This window comes from Chiloscyllium plagiosum, chromosome 35 (genome assembly GCF_004010195.1).
Source record: "Chiloscyllium plagiosum isolate BGI_BamShark_2017 chromosome 35, ASM401019v2, whole genome shotgun sequence".
Taxonomy (NCBI): domain Eukaryota; kingdom Metazoa; phylum Chordata; class Chondrichthyes; order Orectolobiformes; family Hemiscylliidae; genus Chiloscyllium; species Chiloscyllium plagiosum.
In genome coordinates, this window is record NC_057744.1 from 40,084,847 (window position 1) to 40,102,874 (window position 18,028).

At 41.5% G+C, this 18,028-nt stretch overlaps 1 protein-coding gene across 1 annotated transcript in view; it reads right to left on the minus strand.

Annotated features, from left to right (window-relative positions):
• bmp7b (bone morphogenetic protein 7b) overlaps positions 1-18,028 on the minus strand; it is a 137,619-nt gene that overhangs the window by 12,776 nt on the left and 106,815 nt on the right. The window contains exons 3-4 of the mRNA XM_043676973.1: positions 7,172-7,320; positions 3,124-3,321 (exon numbers count right to left, since the gene is read on the minus strand). Coding sequence (XP_043532908.1) covers positions 3,124-3,321; positions 7,172-7,320 — 347 coding nt within the window. The remainder of the gene's footprint in view (positions 1-3,123; positions 3,322-7,171; positions 7,321-18,028) is intronic.

Sequence of the window (18,028 nt, forward strand, 5' to 3'; positions counted from 1 at the left end):
CCAAGTTTAAGTGCATTTAAGTCATCATTGGACAGGCATATGGATGTACATGGAATAGTGTAGGTGGGATGGGCTTCAGATTAGTATGACAGGGCGGCGCAACATCGAGGGCCGAAGGGCCTGTACTGCACTGTAATGTCCTATGTTCTATGTTCTATTTCAGATTGCCATTCATCCCCCAGGGAGGAAATTGTGAAAGATGCAATCACCACCACCTGTGGCCTTGTCGACGTTTATAAAATCATGAAGGGTATGGAAAAGATGGATAGCTAAGGTCTTTTTTCTATGGTTGGGGGAGTCCAAAACTAGAGGGCATAGATTTAAGGTGAGAGGGGAAAGATTTAAAAAGGACTTGAGGGGTCACGCAGAAGGTGGTGCGAATATGGAATGAGCTGCTAGAGGAAGCAGTGGAGATGGGTACAATTACAACACTTAAAAGGCTCCTGGATGAGTCTATGAATAGGAGGAGTTTAAGGAGATATGAGCCAAATGCTGGCAAATGGGATTGGGTCAGATTGGAATGTCTGGTTGGCGTGGATGAGTTGGACCGATGGGTCTGTTTCCATGCTGTATGAATCTATGACTCGAAACCCTGAATACCAACCCCAGTGACAGTCAAATGATCGTCTCGAAGAAAATGTAAGACTTTGGATTTATGTCTAAGCCATGGAATTGTGTTTGTATACTTGGCTGAGGGTGGGGGGAAGAGGAGTGGTGGGTCGGGAGGGAGGGGTATCTCCCAATGAGATCTTGAATATTTCAACTGAGATCATGTGAGGTTAGAATCTTGAGTCAGTTTAGAATTAAAGTACATGGCCAGTAATGCCAAGGGCCAGGAGCAGAGTCAGATGTTTAGTAGTGGGGGTGATTGGGATCAGAGTTTGGGTGGATGGCAATCAGAATCAGGGATTACGGAGGTACATAGATCAGGGTCAGCGTTTTGACAGGAAGTTTCAGAAAAAAGGCATTTGGTAATGGGCTGGGTGGCAAGGAGGATGGAGAGATCGGGTCAGGACTAAAGGGTTGAGATTGGCGTCAGGAATTTGGTGTGTAAAATCAGGATCAGATAATTAGAAGGGACCACAAAAAGGCTTGGAGAGGGAGATCAAGGGGACTGGAGAACAAGATTCGTAGTGAGGATTTCAGTGAAAATTGGTGTCAGGAATTATGGGGAGATCAGAAGTTAGATCTGCGACTGTCAGTCTATGGGAAGAGAGACTTAGGATTGGAGAAGGGAGTCAGAGGGAGTCAGTTATGGGGGAATTGGTGGTCAGAATGTGCGAAATGACTAAAGGGTGTAACAGCGGAGGCAGGATTTGGTGTTGCAATATCTGAGTATGTGGATTAGGCAATTAAACATATAATCTCAATCATCCCAAATAACTAGGCACCAAAAGAATTTTAAGTGAGCTCTGACACTGGCAAAGTTTAGTACCTGATCTTGCTGAGCTAGAAATTCAATTTGAAAGGCTATTTATTGAAGTATGCAGCCTTCAAAACATATTAGTTTAACATTGTAACGATTTCACTGCCTTGGAGTGTTTCATTTGTGATTTTCTGATTTTAGACTTTCCAGATTAGAACCCTCGGCCAAGTCGGAGAGACTTTCCTTTGTGGCAAGATTGTTGGGAGACATCAAAAATAGTCAATTCTGCCCTTAAACTATGCACTTCCCATTTCCATAGGGCAGGAGTAGGTACAGCTTGGGCTTCATGCTTCTCAGAGACAGCTGTCATTTAGATGCCAGTTTGGTAAGCTCACTGCAGAGAACCCAGGGTGCAGAACAGACCGGCTCACAGTGATTTTCAGTGCATTTTGAATATCCAGGTACTTTTTTAGGAAAACTGAAATATCCCATGTGGTCAGGTACTGTTTGAGAGGGGATTTCAGGTACTCTTTGGGATTGCCAATATTATCTTCAGTTATACGTGAAAGGCACGTAAACCTATCGGAACTGTCAAACTTACAAAAAGACTTGTGAGGGACTGTTAAGAAATGTTAAGCCACTCAGACCTGTTAAACAGTTTCAAACTTGTCCAGACCTGTCAAGACCTGTGAAGAAGTATATCAAACCTGTTACGAGGTATCAAGAACTGTTCAAAAAAGGGTTTGGAGGGATATGGGCTGGGTGCTGGCAGGTGGGACTAGATTGGGTTGGGATATCTGGTAGGCATGGACGAAGGGTCTGTTTCCATGCTGTACATCTCTATGACTCTATGACTTGCCCAAATATGCTTTTGTGAATGGAAGTGTGTTGTTTAATAGAGTGCAGTCTACAGCACAGATCTTTTAACAATATAATTTCATTCTTTTCCTGCGTGTGTGCTTAATTGCAGACATGAGGTGAATTAGCATGGTGATTGAGGTGGGAAGGGTTATGGGTGGAAGTTGGCGTGAGTGTATGAGCGGCGATGGAAGTATGGGTTGACTTTGGGTTGACTTGCTTAGTATGGTACTGGGGAATGAGGGGTCATAGCGGGTATGTAGAGGAGAATAGTGTCTCACAGAATGTGGGAATCATGTGAGATGGGTGAAGGGTCTTATGCAGCATGTTCTGGCATATATAGGGATGAATAATGTGTGCAGATGAGGGTGGATCTGATCATTTACCTTTATTACAGTAATTCAATTTTGGACAGTTCCCTGGAGTTCCGAGGCAGACTTTCCACCCAGTCCATCTTAAAATTTGGTAGCCTCAACACTCTTGTCTTGGCTAGACCTCCAATCCAGACCACCACCCATCCCCCACTGTAGATTTCTATTTTTAAAGATCAAGATTATAAATCTGTAAATTCTCCCATCATTGTATATTAGCCTATAATGAAAATTAGCACCCTAGTTGTTATACATCCAAGTCTGATCTTGCAAAACAACTTTTGCCCATTGACTGAAGATACTCAAGTTGGCTCGACTCTCTTCTGAAGTGCCACACAAACTCTGTTAAAAATACACCCAACATGCCATCTGATATCAAAGTCTGAACTACAATAAGCTGCCTGGTTTTCTGATTATTTTTAAATTCAAATGTTTAACAGCAGAAATGTCACTACTGTGTTACCTTTTGGGTTGGGCATGTAAAAATAGATTTGTAACATTAGAACTGCAAGAACAGTGAATATCTACCTGTTAAACTGGTTGCTCTGAAAGATTCCTGACTCTTAGAAGACCGAGAACGGCCCTGGTTCTTCTGTTTACTACTTGCTGATCTTGCACTGCGGATGTGAACCTCAGTGGCTTTGAAGAAGGCAACCATGAATGGTTGTTTAGTCTGAGGCCCAAGTCTCCCTATCAGACCGGCCATCTTTGGATTGACACTCTGCCCTTTTGAGAAAAAACATACATTAAGATTACCATTTCGCATAACGTTATATGCAGTAAAGTCTTGCTATTTGTGGGATTACATTCCTGGAAAGCCATGCAAATTAGTGAACAGTTTGTATGATTTAGAATGGAAGTCGATTGGATAGGTTCCAAACATCTAAAGAGTAGAAAATAAAATTCAATTAAAAACAATAATTTCAATAAACAAATGATATCTTACTGTAGAAAGTAGCATAGTGTTCTGAATTCAATTATACTAATTCACAAAATAACAGTATTGTGCAAGTTATGCAACAGTAATGTCACTGGGCTAGTAATTCAAATGCTCACACTAATGCTTCTGGGTTATTGGATTACAAATATAGAAAACAGGAGCAGGAGTAGACATTCAGCCCTTTGAGCCTGCTCTGTCATTCAGTATGATCATGGTTTGAAGGTGGAGATTATTTCAATGAATAAATATGGAATTTAAAGCTAGTTCAGTGGTGATCATGAAACAATTATTGATTGTCATTAAAAAATATCTGATTCAGAAATGCCTATTATACCTTAAATGGTCCGAACTACCCTCAGCTGCATGGATGGTTTAGTAATGACATAGCAATATTCTCGGTACTGTAAAATGCTATGAAATCCAGGAAATCCTGAAGTTTTTCTGCATCTGCAGCAACTGAATTGTGTTCAACCACAATCCCAGTGACCAGCATTTTCCTCAGTCTCCATCACCATTAAACCATAAGATCAACTTGGTTCAATGAAGAGTGCAGGATGCAGCAAGTAATTGGAATCTGGAATGCACTCCCTCACAGTGTAGTGGAGGCAGGTTCAATTGAAACATTCTTTCCAAAAGGAAGTTAAGATTAACATATGGAAAGGAAGAAGGTGCACAGCTACAGGGAGAAGCCAGGGTCGAGAAAAAAATGGGACTGGTGCCAGATTATTTGCTCCTTTGAAGAGCCAATGCATGCGCCATGGGATGACTGGCTTTCTTTTGTGCTCCAACTGTTCTGTGATTTTGTGCAATACAAGCGTATCAAAAAAGGAGGTACTAACTTTATGAAGCTACAATACTGACCTACTTACATGCCAAACAGTAGACAAGGAAAGTGATTCCATAGACAACAGACCTACGCTTTGTAGTCCTTACAAATTCAGTTATCAATTCGGGGTGGCACGGTGGCTCAGTGGTTAGCACTACTGCCTCACAGCACCAGGGATCTGGGTTCGATTCCAGCCTCAGTCAACTGTCTGTGTGGAGTTTGCACATTCTCCCCGTGTCTGTATGGGTTTCCTCCGGGTGCTCTGGTTTCCTCCCACAATCCAAAGTTGTGCAGGCCAGGTAAATTGGCCATTCTAAATTGCCCATAGTGTTAGGTAAGGGGTAAATGTAGGGGTATGGGTGGGTTGCACTTCGGTGGGTCGGTGTGGACTTGTTGGGCCGAAGGGCCTGTTTCCACACTGTAATGTAATGTAATCTAATCTAAATGTAGGAAATGGGTCTGGGTGGGTTATTCTTCGGAGGGTCGGTGTGGATTTGTTGGGCCGATGGGCCTATTTCCATACTGTAGGGAATCTAATCTAATAGTGGTGGCAATTCATCAACTAACTACAGGAGGAGCTTTACCTCATATTGGGAGGCCAGCCCCTCAGTGGAGGAGGCAAGGTTGAAACATTCACAACCGTTCTCAGCCCCCGTACCAAGTGAATAATCCATCACTGCATCCTCCTGAGATCCCCAGCATTACATATGCCAGTCTTTGGCTAATTCAATTCATTTTTAAAAAAACACAGCTAAACACACTGGATATTGCACTAGCTGCAACTTGAGCCAAGCTGTTCCATTACAGCTATAACAAATTGGAAAACTGCACTGGTAGGTCTAGCCCACAAACAACAGACCAATCCCATATGGCCAATTACTGTCTCATCGTCTTCCTCGCAGTCACCAGTAAAGTGATAGCGTTGACAACAAAACTTTTTATCAAGTGGCACTTGTTCAGCAATAACCTGCTTACACCAATCCTCAGTTTAGAATCTTACCAAGGCCACTCATCTCCAGACTTCATTACTGTTTTGCTTCAAGCACAGGCAAAAAAGTTAAATTCCAGAAGTGATGAGAGAGTGACTGCAATGGAAAAATTGAAGTTGATATGAAATAAGGGAAACCCTTTCATCTGGTTGCAGTTACAGTTTGCCAAAAAGGAAAGTTATAGTGGCTATTACAGGCCAATCATCTCAGCTTCAGGACATCTCTGCAGAAGTTCCTCAGAATTGTGTCCTAGACCGAACCATTTTCAGCTGCTTCATCAATGACGTTCCCTCTATCATAAGTCAGAAGTGGGAATGGTTACTGATGATTGCATAGTATTCAGCACCATTCACAACTCGTCAGGAACTGAAGCAGTCTGTATTCAAATGCATCAAAATCTAGACCATATCCAAATTTGAGCTGACAAGTGTCAAATAATGTTTGTGCCAGACACGTTCTGGGTAATGACTATCTCCAATAAAAGATAATCTAAGCATCACCCCTTGACAATCACTAGTATTACCATCACCGAATCCTCCACTATCAACATCCTTGGGGTTATCATTGACCAAAAACTGAACTGGGCCAGTCTCAAATATTGTGGCTAGATGAGGAGATCAGAAGCTATGAATTCTGTAGCAAATACACAGGGGTGGCACGTTGGCTCAGTGGTTAGCACTGTTGCCTCACAGCACCAGGGACCTGGGTTCAGTTCCTGCCTTGGGCAACTGTCTGTGTGGAGTTTGCACATTCTCCCCGTGTTTGCGTGGGTTTCCTCCCACAGTCCAAAGATGTGCAGGTTAGGTGAATTGGCCATGCTAAATTGTGCATCGTATGAGGTGCATTAGTCAGAAGTAAATGTAGGGGAATGGGTCCGGGTGGGTTGCTCTTTGGAGGGTTGGTGTGGACTTGTTGGGCCGAAGGGCCTGTTTCCACACTATAGGGAATCTAATCTAAATAACTCTCCTTCTAATTCCTCAGAGTCTGTCTATCATTCACAAGGCAAAAGTCAGGACTCTGAAGGAATACTGTTGAGAGTGTGTTGCTGGAAAAGCACGGCAGGTAAATCCAAGCATCCAAGGAGCAGGAAATCAATGTTTCAGGCCGAAGCCCTTCATCAGGAATACTGCCCACTTGCCTCGATGAGTACAGCTCCATGAGCATTGAAGAAGCTTGGGACCATCCAGGATGAAACAGCCCACTTGATCTGTACCCCATCTATTTCCTTAAATACACACATCCTCCACTACAGATGCAGAGTGACAGCAGTGTGTTCTTTTTCCAAGGTGGACTGCAACAATTTCAGGGCTCCTTTAACCCACTTTCCAAACCTGTGTCCCCTACCACCTACAATAATAAGAGCAGAAGATACATGTGAACACCACCACTGTGAGTTCCTCTCCAAACCGTACATCATTCTGATTTGGAAATATCACTATTCCTTCACTGACACTGAATCAAGATCCTTTATAATACCACTGTGGGTGCACCTACACCACATGGACTACAGTGGTTTAAGAAGGAAGTTCATCGTGGCCTTTCCAAGTTTAGCTGAATGCATATAAAGGGTAAGTTTAAAGTTTAATTAAGCTCCCAAGGGGAAGCTGCAAGCATTGTACAAGACCTACAAAACCTCCCAGGTTAGGTTAAAGCTAATCGTTCAGATGCAAAATGTGGATCCTGGTGAAGGTACAGTTTCAGACACATGTAAAGCAGTAAAGTTGAAAGCGAAAGTTCAGATACAATTAAAAATTTCTGGTTAAAACACTTTCCTATAATGCAAAGGTAGGATAGCCAACAGTGCCAGAGTCTGAATCTTACCAGTTGTTGTCTGCACAAAGAGCTGAAGACCTAGGTTATTGTTTGGATTCACGACCCAATGATTACTTGTGGCTGTAATATCGAATACCAACCACCCTTCCTCTGCAGCCCAGATAGTCCTAGAATCCAGGGGAAACAAGTCGGACTCACTGAAAGAAAATAAAGCCATATGCAATTTCTTGGTAAACTGTATGAAAAGGTTACCTCATTTAGTTCTTAATTTATTTTAGGTTAGTCCCAAATACATATTTCACTTAGTACACATTTCTTCAATGGCACCTCTGCTGGCTGGGATTTACCGAGCAGCGAGGAAGATGATTGTGGTTCTTAGATATCGATCATTTTAGCCACAGAAAACCAGTGCTGGAGTTCCTCAAGGTATGTCTTAAGTCTCCAAAATTTTCAGATGCTTGATTAATGACCTACCTTCAATGGAAAGTCAGAGTGCGAATGTTCATAAATATTTGTACAATTTTATAAGTCACAATTTCACACTTCCTCAGAAAGCATCACAGAAGCAGCCTATGCCCATATACCACAAAACTTGGGCAACATGCAGGGGCTCATAAGTGGCAAGAGCCAGGCATGGGTCAGGCAATGACCATCTCCAGCAAAAAAGATAATCCAACTAAGCTTCCTTTATAAAGAAAGTATAATACTGCGAATACTGAAAATCTTAATTCAGAAGCTGCTGGAAATACTTAGCCTGTAAGGCAGCCTCTGTGCATGGAAACAGAATTAGTACAGAGGGGTCTGAGTGTTTCAGTATATTAATCACAAAATGTTAGCATTCAGAAACAGCACGTAATTAGGAAAGAAAATGGCATGTCGGCTTGTGTTGCATGGGAGATTAAATCTATTGTAGAGAGGTCTTGCTATAGTTGGAAATGACATTGGTGAGATCATATATAGACTGGAAAGGAATAATTTGATTTAATTAGAGATAGTCAACATGGTTTTGTGAAGGGTAGGCCATGCCTAACTAACCTTATTGAGTTCTTCAAGAAGATGACAAAACAGGTGGATGAAGGTAAAGTGGTTGATGTGGTGGAAATGGACTTCAGTAAGGCATTTGATAGGGTTCCCTTCAGTAGACCATTGAACAAAATAGAGTTTCAGGATTGAAGGTAATTTAGTGAATTGGATCAGAAATTGTCTAGCTGAAAGAAGACAGAGGGTGGTGGTTGATAGAAAATGTTCATCCTGGAGCTCAGTTACCAGTGATGTGCTGCAAGGATCTGTTTGGGGACCACTGCTTTTTGTCGTTTTTATAGATGATCTGGATGTGGGCGTAGAAGGATGAGTTAGTAAATATGCAGATGACACTTAGGTAAGTAGAGTTGTGGATAGTGCTGAAGGATGTTGTGGGTTACAGAGAGACATTGATAAGATGCAGAGCTGGGCAGAGAAGTAACAAATGGAGTTTAATGCAGAAAAGTGTGAGGTAGTTCACTTTGGAAGAAGTAACAGGAATGCAGAGTACTGAACTAATGGTAAAATTCTTGGCAATGTAGATGAACAGAGAGATCTCGGTGTCCAGGTGCATAAATCCCTGAAAGTTGCCATCCAAGTTGTTAGGGTTATTAAGAAGGCATATGATCTGTTGTTGTTTATTGGTAGGGGGGTTGAGTTTCAGAGCCATGAGGTCATGCTTCAGCTGTACAGACACTGGTAAGGCCACACCTGGAATATTGCATACAGTTCTGGTCACCGCATTACAGGAAGGAAGCTTTGGAAAGGGCTCAGAGGAAATTTGCTAGGATGTTGCCTGGTATAGAAGGAATGTCTTTGAGGCTGTTTTCATTGGAGAGAAGAAAGTTGAGAGGTGACTTAATTGAGATGTATAAGATAATCATTGGGTTAGATAGGTTGGACTTGAGAGCCTTTTTCCTTAGATGGTGAAGGCTAACACAAGGGGACGTAGTCTCCTGAAGGAAGAACACTATTACTTTTGAAGCGCTTCATAGAAGGTTCACTTGGCTGATTCCTGAGCTAAAGGCGTTGCCTTATGAGGAAATGTTGAGCAAGTTGGCTGATAGTCACTGGAATTTAGAAGAATGAGAGGTGATGTTATTGAAATATAAGACTCTGAGGGGACTTGAGAAGGTGGATGCTGAGAAGATGTTTCCACTTGTGAGTGAATCTAGAATTAGGAGCACTGTTATAAAATATTGTGTTTTCCATTTAAGACAGAGATGAGAGCAATTTCTCCTCTCAGAGGGTCAATCATCTTTGTAATTCATGTCTGCAGAAAACAGTTAGAGGCTGAGTTACTGAATATATACAAAGCTGAATGAGACAGATTTTTGACCACAGTGGAGTCAAAGGTTATAATTAACAAGAGAGTGGAAACAATCAGATCTGCCATGTTGCTACTGTATGGTGGACCGTGCTATTTGGATACAAAAGCATGTCAAATTTTGGAAATTATGTAACAATTAATTCACCTCCTGACTCCCCAAAGCCTGCCCACAGGTACAAGGCAGGAGTCAGGTGTGTGATGAAATACTCCCCTCATGCCTGGATGAATGCAGCTCCAACAACATTGAAAAAGCTTGGCACCATCCAGGACAAAGCAACATGCTTGACTGGTATAGTACCTACCACCTTAAACATTCATTCCCTCTTCTAGCGCACATAGTGGCTGCAGAGTATAACATTGTGATATCTTTTCATATCCATGAGCAGCAAAATAGAATCTATGTTGCTGACAGACTTGTGATAAAACAAGGGCCATACTGTGTGAGAACATAGTCTACCTGATAACTAGCTCTTAAAGGCAGTCTAAATCTCTCAGGGCAAGCTCCACTAAATCAAAAGAGGATACCACTAAAAATCCAGCCTCTGTATTTCCACTTTAAAACTATCACTATCCTCTTCAGCGTTTACAGCAAATCCAAGTTTTGTGTTATCCCACATGTTGAAATTCTACCCTACATAGCTGAGATTTAAACATACACATTAGGAGCAAGGGTAGGCCATTTGGTCCCTTTAGACTGGCCCACCATTTGATAAGATCATGATAGATCAAATTCTGGCCTCAACTCCACTCTCATGTCTATCCCCCGATACACTTTGACTCCCACGTCAATCAGAAATTCTGGCACAGGCTTAACACTATCCAATTATTCTTCCTCCACTGTTCTCTGCTGAGAAGAATTCCACAAGTCAGTGACTCCCTGTGTGAAGACAGCCCCCTAATTCCAGTCTTAAATAAATGAACCTTATAAATTTTTGAGACGATTTGTAGCTCAGGTTGATAATAAGTATGTAAGTTTGCTCGCTGAGCTTGAAGGTTTGTTTTCAGATGTTTCATTGCCATATTAGGTTACATCATTAGTAGGAGTCTCCAGTGAAGCACTTGGTGCTATATCTCACCTCTCTATCTATAGGTCTTGGTTTCTTAAGGTGGGTGATGTAATTTCCATTTCTTTTTTTCAAGAGAAGGTAGATAGGATCTAAATCGATGTGTTTATTGTTGGAGATCTGGTTAGAATGCCATTTCTCTATGAATTCTCATGCATGTCTTTGTTTCACCTGTGTGTTGTCCCAGTGTGTGTTGTCCCAGTCAAAGTGGTATCGTTCTTCTTCTATATGTATAGAAACCAGTGACAGTGGGTCATGTCTTTTGTGAAGAACCTTATTTTCAAACTGCGTCACTTAATTCAAATCTTTCCCATAAGGGGAAGCATCCTCTTGGCATCCACCCTGTTAGTTCCTTTCTGAATATTATGAGTTTGAACAAGACCACCTCTCATTATTTTAAAATATCTCTGATACAGACCCAACATGCACAACCTCTCCGACCAATATCCCAGGAATGAGACAAAATAAACCTTTTTTGACTTGCTTCTCTTATTAGCTGTTTCTCAAATAAGGAGTCCAAAACTGTATACAGTCCTTTAAATTTGATCTCATCAACACACCATCCAACTGTAGCAAAACTTCACTACTTTTAAATTCCATTGTCCTTGTAATAAACAACAACATACCATTTGCCTTCCTCATCACTTGTTCTACATGCATGCTAAATTCCTGTGATTCGTGTACCAGAAAATCCAGATTCTTTTGTAGCGCATAGTTTTGCAAACCATTTTATTCATTTCTACAAGGGCCAAGCCAGCGTTTATGGTCCATTCCAGAGGGCAGTTAACAGTCAACCACATTGCTGTGGATCAGGAGTCACGTGTAGTCCACTTGACATATAGATGGCAGTTTCCTTCTCTAAAGATTATTCATGGACTAGATGGGTTTTTCCTACATTCTGTCCACACAAGACAGGACTATTCCAGCCTTGCCAATGACTGCTCAATAATCCACAATAATCTCTTCATTGATGCTCATTTTTGATTCTTCTAGGACCATTTGGCTCCTGACCTCATTACAGCCTTGGTACAAACCAAGATAAGAGAGCTGAATTCTGGAGGTGGAATGACTGCTTTGTGGAATCAAGGAATTCCAGTATAATTTAGGTTAATTGGAAATTGGGGGGAATCTCTCTATTTGTTGAAACCATATCTAGCACAATTGAAGGTGCTTATGGTGAGAAGATTTGTAGCTCGTTGTTGTGGTTCTGTTCGCCAAGCTGGGAATTTGTGTTGCAGACGGTTTGTCCCCTGTCTAGGTGCTTATGGTCATTGGTGGTCAGTCACTTCAGCCCAAGGAGATCATTATAGGAGTTCCTCAGGATGTTGTTTGAGGCCCAACCAAATTCAGCTGCTTCATCAATGACCTTGTCTTCCAGTATAAGATCAAGGCAGGGATTTTTATTGATCATTGCAAAATACTTGTTTCCATTTGGAATTTTTCAGAGAACAAATCTGTTCCTGCCTTCATGCTGGATGTCTTAGATAAAATCTAGGCCTGGTTTGATAAACATACCACACAAGTGCTGGACAGTGTCTATAACAAGTCTAATGACCTATTATGCCAATAAGTGAAATACATCCATTCCATAATGTACAGCCAGTCAGTATTATACAACTAGTTTTGTGATATCTATTGAATATTTAATACTTACTGTGCACTACACATAGTGCCCAATAGTCAGCTTAAATATTTAATAGTCAGGAACTGAATTCTTTAATCTCATATCGCTTTGGCTTTAAAATGTCAGTTTGGATTGATATCAAATCAAATGCAGCCTTGTACCATCTTTCAAAGTTCAATGCAGATGTGATCACGTGTGGATGTTTACTCCATTCACTTAAAACTGAGGATCGCAGTAAATGGAAAATATTCACAACTTGCCAGCACAGTGCATCATCCCCACAATAGTAGTAAGTGTATACTTTTTAAACTGTAAACTGATAAATGTGCCTTTCAAGGAAAACAAAGCAGTGTTGGTTTTAGTGACCTATACAAAGGTTTGGCGGCAAAGCTTCAGTGTTTAATATTCAGTTGAGATGTGTTTATTGATGCAATAATAAAAATAACATTTCCGATAGTGCACCTCAGCAGGGCTTGCCATAATTTGTCACCTGTGTCTGATTTTATTCACAAAACCAAGTAACTCAACTTGGGGCTCTTATGTTGCAGTGGTACTATCTCTACCTTTGGGCCAGGAAATATGGGTTCAAGTCCCACTTGCTCCAGAGGTGTGTAGTAACATCACTGAAAAACTGATTAGGAAAAACATACAAATAAAAACTCAACTTTGGAGTCTTGTGGTGTAGTCCTAGTGTTCTTATCTCTGAGTCAAGTGGCCTGGATTCAAGTCCCCACTGCTCCAGAGGTATGTAATAACCTGAAATAGGTGGATTGGAAAATAGCTGAATAATTCAACTACCCTAATTCCGATTTCAATCTTGCAGTTGAAGGCCACCTGATTTATACTAGAAGTAAAGACTCAATGAGAACAATAGATCAGCGGTATCAAAGAAATTTATGTTGTTGTGGTAGTATTCCTACCGCTGGACCAGAATGTCAGGGTATAAATCCCACTTCAAAACTATAGACCAGTGAGCCTGACGTCAGTGGTGGGCAAGTTGTTGTAGGGAACTCTGAGGAACAGGATTTACATGTATTTGGAAAGGCACGGCCTGATTAGGGATAGTCAACAAGGCTTTGTGCGTGGGAAATCATGTCTCACAAACTTGATTGAGTTTTTTTCAAAGAATTAACAAAGGATTGATGAGGCCAGAGTGGTGGACGTGATCTATATGGACGTGATCTATGAGGCGTTCGACAAGGTTCCCCATGGGAGGCTAGTTAGCAAGATTAGATCGCATGGAATACAGGGAGAACTAGCCATTTGTATACAGAACTGGCTAGAAGGTAGAAGACAGAGGGTGGTAGTGGAGGGTTGTTTTTCAGACTGGAGGCCCTTGACCAGCGGAGTGCTACAAGGATCAGTGTTGGGTCCACTACTTTACCTCACTTATATAAATGGTTTGGAGATGAGCATAAATGGTACAGTTAGTAAGTTTGCAGATGACACCAAAACTGGTGGTGTAGTGGACAGCAAAGAAGATTACCTCACATTACAGTAGGACCTTGATCAAATGGGCCAATGGGCTGAGTGGCAGATGGAATTTAATTTAGATAAATGTGAGGTGCACCATTTTGGGAAAGCAAATCTTAGCAGGACTTATACACTTAATGGTAAGGTCCTAGGGAGTGTTGCTGAACAGAGACCTTGGAGTGAAAGTAGAGTCGCAGGTAGATAGGATAGTGAAGAAGGCATTTGATATGCTTTCCTTTTTTGTTCGGTGCATTAAGGATAGGAGTTGAGAGGTCATGTTGCGGCTGTACAGGATATTAGTTAGGCCACATTTGAAGTATTGCATGTAATTCTGGTCTCCTTCCTATTGGAAGGATGTTGTGAAACTTGAAAGGGTTCAGAAACGATTTACAAGGATGTTGTCAAGTTTGGAGGATTTGAGCTATAGGGAGAGGTTGAATAGGCTAGGGTTGTTTTCCCTGGAGCACGAAGGCTGAGGGGTGATCATAAAGAGGTTTATAAAATCATGATGGGCATGGATAGGACAAATGGACAAAGTCTTTTCCCTGAGGTGGGGGAGTCCAGATCTGGAGTACATAGGTTTAGGGTGAGAAGGGAAAGACATAAAAGAGACCTAAGGGGCAAATGTTTCACGCAGAGGTATATCAAATGAGCTACCAGAGGAGTCTGGTACAATTGCAACATTTAGAAGGCATCTGGATGGGTATATGAATAAGATGGGTTTAGAGGGATATGGGCCAAGTGCTGGCAAATGGGAGTAGATCGGGTTGGGATATCTGGTCAGCATGGACGAGGTGGACCAAAGTGTCTGTTTCTGTGCTGTACATCTCTATGACTGTATGTGTTGGCCACAGAGTCAGGTCATTAGGTATTCAAACAGATTGATTAAAAAATATAATTTATATTTTATTTACAAGATGCAATGTAGCAACTGACCAAACTTCCTCCAACAGTGTCTTCCAAACTTAAAACCTCTACTAATTAGAAGAACATGGGCAGTAAGTGCATGGGAACATCATCAACTGCAAGTCTTCCTTCAAACCACACATCATCCCGATGCTTTGCTATTCCTTTGCTATCACTGGGTCAAAAATTCAGGACTCCCTTCCTAACAGCATTGTAGGTATCCCTACACCATCATGGGAAACAGTGATATGAGAAGATGTGGGTGTCGATCAACAGATGACATTCAGTAGGGTGACACGTTAAAGAATTATTGTACCAGATAGGAATTCATGGTGTTAAGGTTAATGTATTTGCATGGATTGAGGATTGCTTAACACATAGAAGACAAAGATGCTGAATTAGTGGATTGTTTTCACATTTAAAAGATATAACTCATGCAATGCCGCTAGTATCAGTCCTGGGGTCTTAATTACTTAGCATCTATTTTAATGACTTGGAGGAGGAGACAGATGTAATGTAGCCAGATTTGCTGATGATACAAGAATACGTGGCAGGACATGTTGTGATGAGTACATAAGGAAACTGCAAGGGTATGTAGATATTAATAGCAAAAAGTGATATTGGGGTAGTAGGCGCAGAATCTTTGTGGGTAGAGTTGAGGAACTGCAAAGGGAAAAAACACCCTGATGGCAGTTGTGTGCAGGCCCCCTAGCAGCAGTCAGGATGTGTGACAGAACATAAATCAGGAAATAGAAAAGGCATTTAAGAAAGGCACTGTTATAATAATTACAAGGGATTTCAATATGCAGGTGGACTGAAAAAGATCTGGTTGGTAATGGATCTCAAAAAAAGGAATTTGTAAAATGTCTACAAGATGATTCTGGGAGCAGCTTGTGGTAGAGTCCACAAGTGAATAGGCAATTCTGGATTTGATGATGTGTAATGAGACAGACTTGGTTAGGGAGGTTGACTTGAAGGAATCCCCGAGGGGCAGTGACCATAATATGATTGAATTCACCCTGTGGTTTGAGAGGAAGGCACTAGAATCAGATGTAACAATATTACAATTGAGTAAAGGGAATTTCAAAGACATGAGAGCAGAGCTGGTCAGTTAATTGGAAGGAGAGCCTGGTAGGGAATACAGTGGAGCAGCAATGCCAGGAGTTTATTGGGGTTAATTCAGGAGGCACAACAGTAATTCATCCCTTGGAAGAAGAAACATACTAAGGGGACAGTTAGGCAACATTAGCTGACAAGGGAGGTCAGGGCAGCATAAAAGCAAAAGAAAAAGTATACAATATGGTGAAGATTTGTGGGTAACCAGAGAATTGAGAAGCCTTTAAAAACCAGCTGAGGACAACAAAAAAAGCAATAAAGGGGGAGAAGATCAAATATTACAGTAAGCTATCTCATAGTAGGAAAGAAGATTGCAAGCGTGTTTTAGTTAGAAAAAGGTCAAGAGAGGCAAGAATATACATTGGATTGCTGAAAAATGAGATTGGCGAAGTAGCAATGGGGAACAAAGAAATGGCGGAGGAACTGTATAGGTACTTTGCATCAATGTTCACAGTGGAAGACACCAGCAACATACTTCAAGAGAGTTGGGGAACAAAGGTAAGCATAGTGGCCATCACTAAGGAGAAGGTACTGGGGAATCTGAAAAGTCTGAAGTTGGATAAATCACTTGCACCAGCTGGATTATGCTCCAGAGTTATGAAGGAGCTATCTGAGGAGATTATTAAGGCATTAGAGGTGATCTTTCAGGAATCACTAGAGTGCCCCAGAGGACTGGAAAATGACTAGAGTAACACCCCTGTTTAAAAAGGGAATGACTCAGAAGGCAGGAAATTATAGCTGGTTAGCCTGGCCTTGATCATTGGTAAGATTTCAGTGTCCATTGTAACAGTTGAAATTGTGTAGTAATTGGAAGGGCATGGTAAAATAGAGCAAAGTCAGCATAGCTTCATCAAGGGGTGATCATGTCTGCGAAATCTGTTAGAATTCTTTGAGGAGTTAACAAGCAAGTTAGACAAAGGAAAGCCATTGGATATGATCTATTTCGATTTCCAGAAGGCCACATAGGAGACTGATGAATAAGAAAAGAGCCCATGGTGTTATGGGCAAGATACTGGCATGGATAGAGGATTGGCTAACTGGCAGAAGACAGAGATTGGGATGAAAGGGGTCTTTTTCAGGATGGCAACTGTAGACTAGTGGAGTTCTGTAGACGTCAGTGTTGGGAGCACAACTACTCACACCATACATTAATGATGTGAATGTTGGAACTAAGTGCATCGTTGCTAGGTTTGCACATGACACAATAGACAATAGACAATAGGTGCAGGAGTAGGCAATTCTGCCCTTTGAGCCTGCACCACCATTCAATATAATCATGGCTAATCATCCTTAATCAGTATCCTTCATCCTTACTGAGTATCCTGATAGGTGAAGGAACAGGTAGTGTTGAGGAAGCAAGTAGGCTGCAAAAGAACTTGGACAGGTTTGGAGAGTGAGCAAAGAAGTGACAGGTGGAAATAATGTGGGAAAGTGTGAGGTTATGTGCCATAGTAGGAGGAATAGACAACTTTTTAAATGGGGAAAGGCTTCAAAAATCTGAAGCACAAAGGGACTTGGGAGTCATAGTTAAGGATTCTCTTAAAGTTAGCATGAATGTTCTGTTGGCAGTTAGGAAAGAAAATGCATTGTTAGCATTAATTCAAGAGGACAGAATACAAGAGCAGGGATGTACTACTGAGGCTGTATAAGGCTCTGGCAAAATTGCATTTGGAATATTGTGAACAGTTTTGGGCCTCGTATCTAAGAAAGGATGTGCTGGTATTAGAGGGGGTCCGGGGTGGTTCTCATGAATGTCCCCAGGGATGAAGGGCTTGTAATGTGAAGAGCAGGTGAGGATTCTGGATCTGGACTCGATTGAGTTTCAAATGATGCTGGGTGGAGTGGTTCTCTTTGAAACTTATAGAAAATTGAGAGGCCTGGATAGAATTGACAGAGAGAAAAAAATTCCATTAACATTTTCTAACATGCGGAGGCCTTGGCTGATATTTTTGCACCATAGTTAGCAATGGCTGAGGTCCTAGAATACTGGAGGATAGCAAGGTTTCTACTATTATTCATGAAAGACTCCAAAGAAAAGTTTGGGATCTATAGACCAGTAAGCTTAATATCTGTGGTGGGTAAGTTACTTAAGAAGAATCTGTGATAACATATAGATGCTTTTGGAAAGACAAGGTTTGATCAGGAGTAGTCAACATGGCTTTGTGAGTAGGAGATCATGCCTCATAAATTTGTTAGACTTCTTTGATGAAGTGACCAGGAAGATTGACAAGGGCGGGGTGGTAGACATAGTCTATATGGATTTAAGTAAGGCATTTGAAAAGTTTCCACATGGTATGCTGCTCTGGGAGGTTAGATCACATGGAATCCAGGGTGAGCTGGCAAAGACATATAAAATTGGCTTAATGATAGGA